General features: G+C 41.5%; 1 protein-coding gene and 1 pseudogene across 1 annotated transcript in view; one reads left to right on the top strand and one right to left on the bottom strand.

Moving 5' to 3' along the window:
- The window catches only part of LOC121024024 (probable cation-transporting ATPase 13A4), a gene marked incomplete at its 5' end in the record, with an annotated part of 55,944 nt that overhangs the window by 15,113 nt on the left and 26,263 nt on the right, over nucleotides 1-14,568 (bottom strand). The window contains 6 exons of the mRNA XM_040466340.1: nucleotides 455-626; nucleotides 7,774-7,846; nucleotides 9,366-9,462; nucleotides 11,571-11,680; nucleotides 12,070-12,112; nucleotides 13,578-13,657. Coding sequence (XP_040322274.1) covers nucleotides 455-626; nucleotides 7,774-7,846; nucleotides 9,366-9,462; nucleotides 11,571-11,680; nucleotides 12,070-12,112; nucleotides 13,578-13,657 — 575 coding nt within the window. The remainder of the gene's footprint in view (nucleotides 1-454; nucleotides 627-7,773; nucleotides 7,847-9,365; nucleotides 9,463-11,570; nucleotides 11,681-12,069; nucleotides 12,113-13,577; nucleotides 13,658-14,568) is intronic.
- On the top strand, nucleotides 1,865-5,811 carry LOC121024021 (60S ribosomal protein L22-like; annotated as a pseudogene).

Here is a 14,568-nt window from a genome sequence, read left to right as displayed (position 1 = left end):
AAAAATAGCATATTAATATATGGTGACAGATGGGCACCACATATCATGGTAAGCAAGGAATGGTGTATAGAATGATCGAATTGATAACTTGTTATTAATGTAACATTGTATGCCAAATATACTTCAACGATTAATTAATTTAAAAAATTTCACTGGGATATCAGGCTCAAACTGGGGCTGCCTGGGCAAATTATAACGCATGGTCACCCTAGGTGTAAAAGAAGGTCATGGATCATTATCACACAAGACAAGCAAAAGTAAGTGCCAATGGATAATATCCTCCCTCAAACTGTGCTACAGAGGAGAGAAGATCACTGGAAAATTCCCCAAGGGACTTGAAAGAAAGCCAATGCCTCCAGAAGAATGAAGAACCCTTTGCTTCTTGTCATAAGGGCCAGACCGTGTTTGATGGAAATTAGGATGTGAGAAGCTGGCATCAGAGCTGTGATAGTACCTGTGCATCTCCATGGAATACCAAGGCTGCCTCTGAACCAGAATGAAGCCCACAATGTGCATGGCTAAGCTGAGAAGAATGTTGAGAATCACAGAGAGCAGCAGAGGTGGGGAGATCAGCCGTCCTGCAGGCCTGAAGGGCACCAGCTTAGGGTAGGCACCATTCAAATTCACTACAAAATAAATTCAAGTGTTATGTTTGTGAGAGAAGGAAAATACTGTATTCTTCATCAGAAGAACAGTGTAAATTCTTGGGCCCACACAGCCAAGGAAACTGACAAACTGGAGTACATCAGCGTTTTGAGGGAACAAAATACAATGTTCTTCATTGAATACAATGGCTTCAAACTCAAGTCATAGGAGCAATTCTTAAGGGAGAAGACAAAAACAATCATGAAATGCTTTTGGTTTTGGCTATTTTTTTTAACATATGAAATTTATTGTCAAATTGGTTTCCATACAACACCCAGTGCTCATCCCAAAAGATGCACTCTTTAATGCCCATCACCTACCCTCCCCTCCCTCCCACCCCCCATCAACGCTCAGTTTGTTCTCAGTTTTTAAGAGTCTCTTATACTTTGGCTCTCTCCCACTCTAACCTCTTTTTTTTTTTCCTTCTCCTCCCCCATGGGTTTCTGTTAAGTTTCTCAGGATCCACATGAGAGTGAAAGCATATGGTATCTGTCTTTCTCTGTATGGCTTATTTCACTTAGCATCACACTCTCCAGTTCCATCCACGTTGCTACAAAGGGCCATATTTCATTCTTTCTCACTGCCACGGCACTCTCAACAATAGCCAAATTGTGGGAAAAGCCTAAATGTCCATCAACTGATAAATGGATAAAGAAATTGTGGTTCAGTTTTTCCTATTAAATAGGCAAAGTCCATCAAATTATAGGTGAGGGCATGATGATAACGTACACTCTTATACACTGCTTCTGGAAACGTACACTGACACAAACCTTCTGCAGGGCAATTTGGCAATAAATATGAAAACACCGGAAAATGTTCATAATATTTGACATGGTTATTCCATTTCTGGAAACTTGTCTTAAGCTAAAAATATCAGAGGTGTAGAAAGATGTTCTTTAGTGCATCACTTACAGTAAACTATGGTACATCTACATAATGAAACAACAGGCAGTCGCTAAGAAGCAATGCTTTAAAATATTCAGTGACAATGGGACACCTGGGTGACTCAGTTGGTTAAGCATCTGACTCTTGATTTCGGGTCAGGTCATGATCTCGTGGTTCGTGAGTTCGAGCCCCGCCTTGGTCTCTGCACTGACGGCGTGGAGCTTGCTTGGGATTTGTTCTCTCTCTGTCCCTCCCCTGCTCACTCTCTCATTCTCAGATAAATAAACTTAAGTAAAATAAATTAAATAAACTTAAAAAAATATTCAATGACAAAATGAGAAGTGACATCGGAAAAAATGGCAGAGCAGACAGCCCTAAGTTCCCATCCTTCCACAGAAACATTGAAAAACAAGCAGAAACTATCAAAACTAACTTTGTCAGAACTCTGAACAACAAAGGTTTACAGCAGTCAAACATGCTGAATCAAGAAAAAGGCAACTTAAAAATGGTAGGAAAGCTTGGTGACATCTGTACTTGCCGTTGCCCTACCCCTCCTCAGCTCAGTGGCAATCTCAAAGTCAGTCATTGGCCCTCCCAGTGGAGGACTCTGGTCTCTGGTCACAGAGAGGAAGACCACCTGCATCCATTGGGTATGTCCGTTCTAACCTGTCTGGGGGTACCTGAAGGACTGGTGCAAGGCGCTCATCTCTGTTTCACCTAATGCAAGACTGAACTCAGGGCAGCAGCATCCACTGCTTGAAAACAACTGTAAGGCTCACCAACTACCCACAATCACCTGGGGCAAAAGATGGCAGTTGAGACATAAAATAATAGCTATGATAAAGAAAAGCTAAAGAACATTTCTTTGGAAAATTATGGCTTTCAAAAACATATGTGTATTTTGGGGACTATAGAAAACCATGCACACACCTAAGGCAAGTTACCCACTCAGGAAAGACTGGAACAGCCCCTCAGTTTTGAGCTCTGGATGATCTCTGCACTCAGCACAAGCCTGGCTGAGTGTTGAAGGGCCCCAGCACAGAACAAATGTGCAAAGACTGGGAGAGGTTGTTCTTTGTTCATGGTTTTACACTCATGGAAGTCAAGAAAATCTCTGTCAAAAACACTGGCTAAACAAAAGCTAAAGGAACAGAGATTTCATTGACCATACATGGCAACTGATACAGTCTGCAAAAAATAGTTTATGAAAGTCACCAAACAAACAGAGTATGACAGCCTTCAAAAACTAGCAGAACAAAAGCCGTCAAATTCTGGGGAAGGGGGATTTCCAGAGTTATCTGGATTTCCAGAGTTACGACATTATAATATTCAGCAGAACAAAAGAAGTTGACAGAAATAACCTCTGAGGACACCCAGACATTGGACTTACTAGACAAAGACTTTGATTATTTTTTTCTAAATCCCAGCTTTTTTTTTAATTTATTTTTTAAATTTACATCCAAGTTAGTTAGCATATAGTGCAACAATGATTTCAGGAGTAGATTCCTTAATGCCCCTTACCCATTTAACCCATCCCCCCTCCCATAACCCCTCCTGTAACCCTCTGTTCTCCATATTTAAGAGTCTCTTATGTTTTGTCCCCCTCCCTGTTTTTATATTATTTTTGCTACCCTTCCCTTATGTCCATCTGTTTTGTATCTTAAAGTCCTCATATCAGTGAAGTCATATGATATGTTAGACAAAGACTTTAAAACAACTGTTTCAGGGGCGCCTGGGTGGCTCAGTCAGTAAAGCGTCTGACTTCAGCTCAGGTCATGATCTCGTGGTTTGTGAGTTCGAGCCCCACGTCGGGCTCTGTGCTGACAGCTCAGAGCCTGGAGCCTGTTTCGGATTCTGTGTCTCCCCCTCTCTCTGCCCCTCCCACGCTCATGCTCTGTCTCTGTCTCTCAATAATAAATAAATGTTAAAAAAAATTTATAAAACAACTCTCTTTTTTTTAATGTTTCTATTTATTTTTGAGACAGAGAGAGTCAGAGCATGAGCAGGAGAGGGGAGACACAGAATCTGAAGCGGGCTCCAGGCTCTGAGCTGTCAGCACAGAGCCCGACGTGGGGCTCGAACCCACAAACCATGAGATCGTGACCTGAGCCGAAGTCGGACGCTCGACTGACTGAGCCACCCAGGCGCCCCTAAAACAACTCTTTCAAATATGCTCAAAGAAATTAGGAAACAATGTATGAACAAAATGAAAATGTCAATAAAAAGACAGAAAATATGAAAAGGAGCCAAAAGAAATTCTTTCTAAAGAATCTTTTTTATAATCTCTACCTCTTCATTGACATTCTTTCTTTTGTCCAGTAAAAGTAACTATTTGAGTGGCGCCTGGGTAGTTCAGTTGGTTAAGCATCTGACTTTGGCTCAGATCATGATCTCACAGTCTGTGAGTTCAACATCTGTGCTGATAGCTCAGAGCCTGGAACTTGTTTCAGATTCTGTGTCTCCCTCTCTCTGGCCCTCCTTCACTCGTGCTTTGTCTCTCTTTCTCTCTCTCAAAAATAAATAAAAATAAAAAAATAAAAACATTTTTAAAAAGTAACTATTTGAGCAAATTTAAAAGGCTGTAGGGGCACCTGGGTGGCTCAGTCGGTTAAGCATCCAAGTTGGGCACAGGTCATGATCTTGCAGTTCATAGTTTCAAGCCCCACATTGGGCTCTGCACTGACAGAACAACAGAGAGCTATTACTTAATGAGTACAGAGTTTCTGTTTGGGGAGATGTAAAAATTTTGTAAGTAAAGAGTGGCAATGATTGCACAAAACTGTGAATGTAATTAATGCCCCTGAACTATATGTTTAAAAATGGTGAAAATGGCACATTTTATGTTATGTATATTTTACCACAATAAAAAAATTAAAATATTTAATGACATGAAAATTTATGACAAAGTTAAATGAAGAAAATGTACGCACAACTATATACAGAACATAATTCAAATTTCTTCATCTATATACATACAGAATGCTTTAATTTATTAGTTCTGAATGGTAGGATAAAGATGGATTTTTTCCTTTGTTATATCTTGCAATGTTTTCCGTCTTTGTTTTATAATGAATATATATTAGTAACCATAAGAACAAAAAATAATCAAGTTATTTATCAAAATATAGAGGAAAACCTGGAGATGCTTGTTACTAAACAGAGAACAATTAGAGCGGAAATGAGGGCTGTTTTCAAAAATGTGGAAGAAAGACTGATCTAGGGAGAAAACATAGATGGCTCTTTGCCACCCTAAATCGCAGAGCTGGGATGGGTGCAAGTTACATAGAGATAGGCTTGGCTTCATAAGAAGAACTCTGTTAATTCTTTCCAGAGACTTGAGTGTTCTTTCCAGAGGGTGTTCTTTCGAGAGATTTGAGCCCCTTGGATACACCTGACACTGTCAGAATTACAGGGAACACAGCAGTAGTCAAGATAGACAAGGTGCTGTTCTCACAACGCACACACTCTGGGAGAAGGGAGGCAGGAAGACGCAAATAAAAACAGATAAAATCATAACTTCAGATTGTGAAGGGCACCCCCCCCCACACACACACAAATAGAGCACAATTGTGCTTTCTGCCTCTACTGCCACCTTGGTGCCCATGAAAAAGTTTCTGGTGAAAGGGGGCAAAAAAAAAAAAAAAAAAACAAAAACAAAAAACAGAAGAAGCAGCAAGTTATGAAGTTTGCCCTTGACTGCACCCACCCTGGAGAAGAGGTGGAGGCTGATAATTTTGAGCAGTTTGTTCAAGAGAGAATCAAAATGAATGGCAAATCTGGGAATCTCACTTGGAGGGGCTCTAACCACTGAAAGGAACAAAAACAAGATTACAGTAACTTCTGAGGTGCTTTTTTCCAAATGGTGTTCGAAAGAACTCACCAAAAAAATATTTGAAGGGGGCACCTGAGTGGCTCAGTTGGTTAAGCATACAACTTAGGCTCAGGCCATGATCTCATGGTTCCTGGGTTTGAGCCCCACATGGGGCTCTGCACTGACGGTGTGGAGCCTGCTTGGGATTGTTTCTCTCTCCCTCTCTCTCCGCCTCTTCCCCACTTGTGCATGTTCTCTCTCTCTCTCTCTCCCCCCCCTCCTCTCTCTCTCTCAAAATAAAGAAATAAACCTAAAAAATATATCTGAAGAATAATCCCTGTGATTCATTGCTAGTAGTTGCTAACAGCAAAGAGAGTTACAAACTGTGTTACTTCCGGATTAACCAGGATGAGAAAGAGGAGAAAGAGGTGGATTAAAACTCATTTATCTGGAACATTTTGTATGAATTCTTGAATAAAACTTGGGAACTAAAAAAAAAAAAATAGAGCACAATTGTGTAATAGAGAAAAATTGGCTTGGTGACTACTTAAAGTGAACTTCCTGAGGTGGTGACATTTGAGCTAAGATCTGAATAAGAAAAAACCAAAGCCATATAAAGATGGAAAAGGAGAGTGTTTTAGGCAAAGAAAAGAGCAAAAACAAAGGTACTGTGGTGATCACAAGCTTGACAACGCTCAAGTGACAAGAAGACCCTGGTGCCTGAGATAAGAATGTAACAATGTGGTTGTAAGTGAAGCAGAAGCAGGCAGGGGCTAGAGCATTTTAAGTAAGTAGGTGACAATAAAATTTACTTTTCAAAATTAACACTCTTACTGCTCTTTGAAAGGTAAATGGGGAGGAGGGGAAGCAAGATGAGTTGTGAGGCTGTTGTGAGAATCCGTAAGGGAGGTGACATGGCTCTGTGTCAGGGGGTACAGAGCTCCAGAAAGCAGAGCCAACAGGAGCTCCATCCAAAGGGATGTGAAGGATAAAGAAAAGAGAAACCAAGGATGGCTCCAGGTCTTTGAACAACCAGGTTGTTTTACCAGCATGCAAGGAAAGGAAATATTTTTCCCTTTCACTGATGTGTTCTAAGTGCCTATTATGGTAAGTAGTACAAATTAGGCACTCAATAAATAGCTAATAATTTTGTTGAATACCAGATCTGGTAGAAGATAAGGAAATATATTTATATGCTGATCCAGCAGACCAGAGAAAAGTTGATGACAGTGAAGAAGGAGATTATAACAGAAACAAAATCCCCAAGAAGGTAGGAAGAGGTAGGATTAAACGTTTAAGTGGAGCTGTTGGCATTTATATGTAACAGAGAGGAAAGCAGAGAATATGGTGGATGGTGGGGAGTGGATGGGTTGGGGTGAAAGCCTACAGCAGGGAAATTGGGAAGACGATTCATGTTAATCAAGAGGTGGAAATGGGAGTGGCCTAATGGCAAGATTATCTTTAATCTTCATTCAAAATCCCCAAAGGCTAGGATTTAAAGATCTAAACAGGGGCACCGGGATGGCTCAGTCGGTTAAGTGTCCAACTCGAGATTTCAACTCAGGTCATGATCTCACAGTTCATGAGATTGAGCCCTGTCAGCACTGACAGCATGGAGCCTGCTTGGGATCCTCTCTCTCCCTCTCTGTTCCTTCCCTACTTGCTCTCTCTCTCTCTCTCTCTCTCTCTCTCAAAGTAAATAAATAAACTAAAAAAAAAAAAAAAGATCTAAAGCATAAAAGCTATCCAGCCTCTATAAACTGGGCATATATTAACTGTAATTACACCTGAAAGCACACTGAAGACAGCATTCCTGATTTTCAAAGTGCACTTGAGAAACTGAACAAGAAGACCATGGGAGAAGGGAAGGAGGAAACGATAGTTACAAACAGAGAGGAAGGGAGGCAAACCACAAGAGACTCTTAAATACAGAGATCAAACTGAGGGTAGTGGGGGGAAGGAGTGGTGGACAGAGGGGAAAATGGGTGATGGGCATTGAGGAGGGTACTTGCTGGGATGAGCACTGGGTGTTGTATGTAAGCAATGAACCACAGGAATCTACCCCAAAACGAAGAGCACATTGCACACACTGTATGTTAGCCAAATTGACAATAAATTATATTTAAAAAAATGAAAAGCAATAAGTTATCCCAAAATATAAATAAATAAATAAATAAATAAATAAATAAATAAGTTTAGTGACCATTATGGAAGCCCTGTATTTTGTGGAAAACAGAAAAATAACTAGCCAGCTTTTCCATGGCTAATACTTTTATTTCAATCCAAGACTCACAAATGGGGCTCCTATTTCCTCTTTCCCTCTCTGAATAGACTTTTGGGCATAAGTCCCATATCCCTGAGGCTGCAACTGGTGTCCCTCCTAGTGGACCAGCCCTTCTGGAAGAGCCAAGAGAGTTTCAAAAATGTCTTACTTGTTACACCAATAAGAGTTGTGATGGCCAGATCCTGGAACAGAAACTGGTAATTTGAAAGGCTGTTTGTCTCCTGAAAAGAAAAAGGAAAGCAGGTCAAAAATGTTGTGACCCTCTGGATGAAGTCTGACATCAGTTGCATTCATTTTTGTTCCTGCAACATGGGATTTTACAAGAAGAAGGTGTGGCCAGGGTCCTGTTTGTGTTGGTAGAAGTACCAAAGATAAGGCTGTGAAACCCTCTCCAACCAGGAGGCCACCTTTGTGTGCTTTCTAGGCTGGGTCCTTTGTACATCAACATCCTCCTGTTGAGGGAGATGTCTTACTCTACTAGATCCATCTCTGATCTCTTTTCTACCTGCTAGCAGAAAGTCAGGGTTTGGTCTGGCACAACAAGACAGTGAGTTCCCAGTAGTAACAAGAGACAAATGTGTGGTGATCTTACCCAAATTTTACCAGTGGAAAAAGAATAATTGAACCCACTATTTGCAGTGTTGGGTGTTATTAGCAAGTCCTGATAAGGCATCCTTGATATTCTTGGGGGGGAAAAAGGTTAAGATCTTACTGATTTCAAGTAACTTGCTTCCTTGCCCCCGTTTTAGTGGAAAGGAGATCAAGATGACCCAAGTTCAACTCTAGTTTGTAGCATGAGTTGTTGGGATTCCAAAATAGGACCAAATTTCTGTGCACAGCCTCTCCTTCTCCATCTCACTCATTGTGAGTGGGAAAAGACATAAGCAATCGGAAAATAACAAAACTAAAACCTTCAGCCCAGAAGCAAGAGGGCAGGACATAGAGATGAATCTAACGAATCATCATCAGGCTGCTTATACTTGCTCATGAGAGTCGACTGCAAAGTTTTCAGGGATTTTTTTTTTTTTTGAACTGGCTGTTAAACACAGCCATTGTAGAACCTGAAATTATATAAATCTACCATTAAATACATTATGCTAAAACAAAGCTAATAAATACCCCCAATCCAGCACTTCCTAATCCTTTTCCTACATTGTGCTGTTATCTATGTTCTTTAAGATATTTACAAGTCTTCTATCTCGGGGGTGCAAGTACTACATAATGACATGCTATGTGCACATCTCTTCCCAACTCCATGCTCAGTGACGTCAGGCAGGCAGCTCGAAACCAGCCATGGTGGGCATATTTACACCATGGAAATCAGCAAACATGAATAACCAGGGCTTGCTGTCCCAGGGAGAGCGGCTCTGAAACATTTACCAGCTCCCCAGTCCCAGATCATCTCGCTACTGAATGGTACGCTCGGGTAGAGTCACACTGGAACAGAGAAGATGGAGACCTCGTCCAAGCAGCCAGAAGCAACTGCGAGAAAGTGCTATGCCTTGATCGTCAGCTACTGCTACACACAAAATGTCTCTGTCAGAGAGTCAGAGAATTGACACCTTCAGCTTCTCCCGTGTGCATCTATTTCTGATTTACTTTCACCATAAAGGTAGTTTCAGAGGGGCCCTTGGCCCTCCAAGCTCCCCCACGTGCACTCTTCCTCAAGAGGCACTGCAGGTTGGGAGGATGCAACTCCTTGTTTCAGTTCTAACCAAGAGCTCGGGTCACCAGTCATACCCAGTAGAGCAGCAGAACACCAACATACTGGATCATGCTGTACAGTGCCATGTACTTGAACATGCAAAATGAGGTAACGAGAGCGGCACGTCCTTCCCTGTGTAAGCAAAGAAAGGACAGAGTAAGGAGATGGAAAGAAAGGTCAGTGACTCTGTTGTTCAGCTGAGCTTAGGAGAATCACTCCAAAGCCTGATTATTCAACAGTTTGTCTGACAGACTGGACAGCCTCGAGCCCGAGGGAGCTGCCTGTCAGTATGCTAAACGACTAGACTTTCAGGAAAGACCAATTCCGGGCCCAGCTCCTCAGCCTTGGTCCAGTTCGGGAGCCCAGAGTGCATGGTAGCCTCGTGCTCTCTGTGTGCATCATGTCAGAGCGGAGTCAGAGGACCTGGGGATGCGTCCTAGAGCTCGTACCTACTCACAAGTGTAATTTGGAAGGTCATTTCCTTCTGTCAGTCACAGTTTCTTCATCTGTATACTGAGGAATTTAAATAAGATTGCAGGCTTGGGGGCTATTTTCATGAAGGTGTTTCATTTCATTCAAATCATTTGGCCATCTCCGCTTTTTCTAAAACGGCACTGAAACAGTGTCTATGCTCAAATACACCATATATCGAATTTAAATAGACTGAAAACAACGAACGTGTTTGTTTCCGTTACTGTTGGTGGACTTTGAGTAAAATGGTATATATTTAAAGCATAAAATAGATTATTTATGAGATGCCACTTTTATCACTTTCATTGGAGAGAAACGAGTTTAAATTTGCTTCTGGTCATAATGTTTTCCTGGGATTCCAAAGCCTGATTTCAGAGCGGGCTTTTCCCTGTACTGGGGCTCAGCTGCTGTCATTTGCTCTACCAGAAGGTAGTTTCTCGTCATCTCTCACCTCCTTAGAAAGGGTTTTCGCATGCCACACACCTGCAGCAGCCAATTCCACCTCCCCAGCCGCCTTCTAACTTTTCCCATTACCCTTGATTTATCTGTGTATGTGTTTATTGCCTGACTTCTCCACCAGAAGAAAGCTTTATGAGGTCAAGGAATGCGTGGTTTACTTGCTTCTGGGTCTCCAGCGTCTCCACCAGTTCCTGGCACTAAGTGCCCGCTCTATAAACATTTGTCAAACACACACATAAATTTTTAAAAATTTGGGAGGAGCCAGCGAAATCATCATTTTAATGTGGTGGGAATAGTATGACAATTGTAGAGAAAACATTTAAATAGCATCAGTTCTAACATAATTTCTAATCCTATATGGCTGTGTGAGCTTGGGAACCTCAGTTAAGTTCTCTAAACCTCCATTTCTTTATTTGTAAAAGGAAACAGTGACCACTCCGACATCTCCAGGCTGTTTGGAAGTATAAGATAATGGGTATTAAAGCACTTCACAAGCTGTAAATACATGCTAGTTATAATCACCCAAAGCGGCCACAGTGCTAACCATCTCTACCATCCCAATAAAATACAGCAGAAGTACATTTTCTGGGAGGCACAGATAAAGCACCAAGGGAGATTTTAGTAGAAGCAGCAAAGATGAGTTAATATTTTGAAAACTGGGCATGGGAAGGATATTCCAAAGAAGCATAAAGAGGTAAGAGGAAAAGAGGGCGATCGGGGAAGGGAAAGTTTGTCTCTACCCCCCATTATAAAGCACCTATGGAGATATATGTAAAAATAACAATAATAAGATCAACACTTTCAAAGCAGTTACAAGTTCCAGATTCCAGGGGTGCCTGGGTGACTCAGTGGGTTAAGCTTCTGACTCTTGATTTAAGCTCAGGTCATGATCTCACAGTTTGTGAGTTCAAGCCATGAGTCAGGCTCCGTTTTGCTCATGGAGGCTGCTTGGGATTCTCTCTCTCCCCCTCTCTCTGCCCCTCTCCTGCTTCTGCCCCCTCCCCTGCTCATGCTCTCTCTCTCTCTCAAAATAAATAAACAAACCTTAAAATTAAAAAACAAAGTTCCAGATTCCAATTTTCTAAAAATAACCTATTGAGTGGTTTTCATTATGCCACTACTCTCCCACAGTTATTTTTAACTGCTGGTAAGTCCACTCAGGAGTAGAATGGCTGACTGCATTGTCCTGCAAAGCACCCACCCCACCCAGGGACACAAAATTTCCCTGTTGTTTCCCTGGCCGAACAATGGGATCTGAACTTACAAGTCAAGAGAGATTAAAACAGTGCTGGTGGAAAGCGTCTACTTACTTGATAAGGTGAGGTACACACTCAATGTTTGGAGTTTTAGAAGTGAAAGGTGAGGCCACAGATGCCTCCTGTTCTGATAAAGAGATGCCCACGTGAGCCATTTTCAAAGCCTGAAAGCAAAGAGTCAGCTTACTCTGCTTGCACACTCACAGATGTCTCTCCTGAGGCCACACGGGAAAAGCCTGTCAAGCTAGCTACAGGATGGCCCGTGGACCCAAGCACGAGCCAGGAGGGGACCAGAATTTGTTCTGCCTATTGCATAACAAAGAGACGGCACTGGGACATCTGGCCAAAGAAGTCAGTATACCGATCACTGAGTCATTGTGCGGCCTTGGTCAAAACCCTCCCAAACCCTACACATCAGTTCCTCCATCAAGAAGAATGGAGATAAGTGTCTCCCAGGGATATTATGTCTAAAGGACTCCAGGCAAGTGCAATTAAGTGTAAGTCCTGGTGTGTCCTGGTGTGATCATGGCCCCACACACCGGCAGCTACTTACCCCGCAGTCATTGGCTCCATCACCGCACATACCTACAAAGTAACTAAAAGGGAGCCATGTCAATTGGAGGGGAAATCAAAGCAATTTTAACTGCTAATTTCTCTAATTAAAAAAATAATAAAATGAACTTCGTTACTTAGGGGACACTCTGATTCTTTATTTTTAAGGGAGTTTTCTGAAGGGTCCAGTTTGACTAAAAGTAAAGTGTGACTCAGCAGCTCCCCGATGGATTAGGAAAGCCAGCACACCATCCTGACTCCAAGCATTACAGGGAGACCCTGTACTTCACTGCTTAGAAAGCAGCTTTGTTGGCTGTAAAATGGGACGTTCACAATTTTATGACATAACACCATGGCGCAGTGGAGAGGGCACCAGATTTGAAGCCAGATCAAGATCTTTGACCTGATCACTTGACCATTTTGGCCATTATTTTTCTCTCCTACAAAGTGTTATGAGTATTCAGTGAGATGCTGTAGGGAAAAGTGTCTTCTGATTTCTAAAACAATAAACGAAAATTACTTGGTGCTGTAAATAGTAACAGGGCAGGAAATTTGCCATTTTAGCAGTCACTCAACTAACAAATGCCCAGACTTTGAAGAAAGAAAATATATTCCTGCGTCAGGATCGCTCTTTGAGGGTGAGTGCATCCTGCTGGCTTTAATTCTTGACAAAGATTATGGATAGTGTGCTTTTTAAGGTAGGAGTGCTCTGGCAGTATTTATAGGATTTGCTGTACTTGTCTTCCACAGTGTCCTATGAAGGCAACTAGTTTACTATCTAGGTTTTCAACCAAGTTAAGAAGACAGGACTTTCTGAATCAAGAAGCTTGCCTAGTGACTAAATCAGGGGGGATGAAGTGGGAGTGAAAAAGATTAGGAGTCATGTCTATATGGTCCAGCACCAGAAATGAAGAAAACTTACAGGACTCCATGGGTTCTGTTACAGGAAATAAAGGGTCTCAAATGATGGGCACTTTATTTGAACTGCCTATTCTCTAATGGAGACCCTTTGTGTTAAAAGAGAAGTATTATTCTGATTCAGGACAGAGAAGATACTTTGCCATATAAATATTTCAGTATTTTTAAGGTTATGTGAATCCCTTGCCATACGAATCTCCTTATATCACAGCTGTGATGATAATTTATAATGTCTAAATTCTCATTGTACCTTCAGGAGCTGAACTCAAACTATCCTTCCAGGTTCATTTCTCACCACACACTTTCCCGTCCCATATGTTCTAGTCCAGTGGTTCTCAACTCTGGGTACAAAATTGATTCATTTGAGGGACGCTGAAAAAACACTGATGTCCAAGCCTCACATGAGCAACTGAATTAGAATATCTGGACAGTGGGGTCCTGGGATTGTTATTTTTTCAAAGCTCCCAGGGTGACTGTCATAGGCAGTTAGGTTCAGAACCACTGCCTTACGGGACTTCTTGTACCTCTTACACTCTCCCTGACTGTCATGCTCCAGGCACTTCATACCACCTGAATTGGTAAAGAACCTACTCCAGTTTCTGAAATTCTTCCACCAGACTGGATTTCTGCCCAGGAGACATTCTTGCAAAGATTGTTCCATTTATCAGTATCTGTAAGGAACCCAAGAGAAACTTTATATCACGTCAGTTGGTCATACATGAGATAATTGATAATACTTAGAACGCTGACTGGAAAATAACATCCATGAATGGCAAAACACAATTTGTTTCCAAGAAGTCTTTTTTTTTTTTTTTTTTTTTAAAGACATTGAGACCTTGGTCATCAAGTAAGCGACCAAGGAGACCAAAAATCAGTCAAGATGACTGCTTAATAAAAATATTGGATGAAAATGATGACCTTCAGATATTTAGCTGAACTGCCATCAAGAAGGTGGTCAAAAAATCCTGAGCTTAATGGAATCTTCAACCATAAAGTATGAGAAATTGCAAGATATCAAGAGGTCAGCATCCTAGGGAAAGGAAAGGAGGCAACAGCTTCTCAGAAAATTGTTCAGAACGAGCAAAAAAAACAGCCTCATGATGAAATAGTGACAATTAGTGGTCTTTGATTTAACCATGCCATCTGGGCTTGACCAATTGTGGAGCTCAGCTGATATCCCAAGTCTAATTTTGGCTATGGAACATTGGTGGTCTGGAGATATAATAAATCTATACCAGCTCCATCCACCTGAGCTTTATTCTACAGAGTCTGAATTCTTCTGTTAGATCTCTGTGCTCCTTGCTCTTCTTGAAAGTAACTCAGCTTAATGTTTGATCAGCCTCTACGTCTTTAATCTTTTTGTCTTAAACAGTGCCTAAGATGATAAGCAATTGAATACAAATAACTGATCTTTGGATTACACTAGACACAATCTTTCTCTAGTTTGTCCACCTGTTATGTATATAACTTACCTGCCCCTGCTATGAGTTTATTCTTCATCAGAAAATTGATAACTTTGACCCTTTCTTGTGTAGACTCTCTATCAAAAACCTAACAGAATTCCTTTCTTGGGCTGCTTTCC

The sequence above is a fragment of the Herpailurus yagouaroundi genome, unplaced genomic scaffold, assembly GCF_014898765.1.
Source record: "Herpailurus yagouaroundi ecotype Mexico unplaced genomic scaffold, PumYag 571, whole genome shotgun sequence".
In the NCBI taxonomy this organism is placed as follows: domain Eukaryota; kingdom Metazoa; phylum Chordata; class Mammalia; order Carnivora; family Felidae; genus Herpailurus; species Herpailurus yagouaroundi.
Note: the sequence above shows the minus strand (reverse complement) of the source record. Positions and strands in the feature narration are given on the sequence as shown.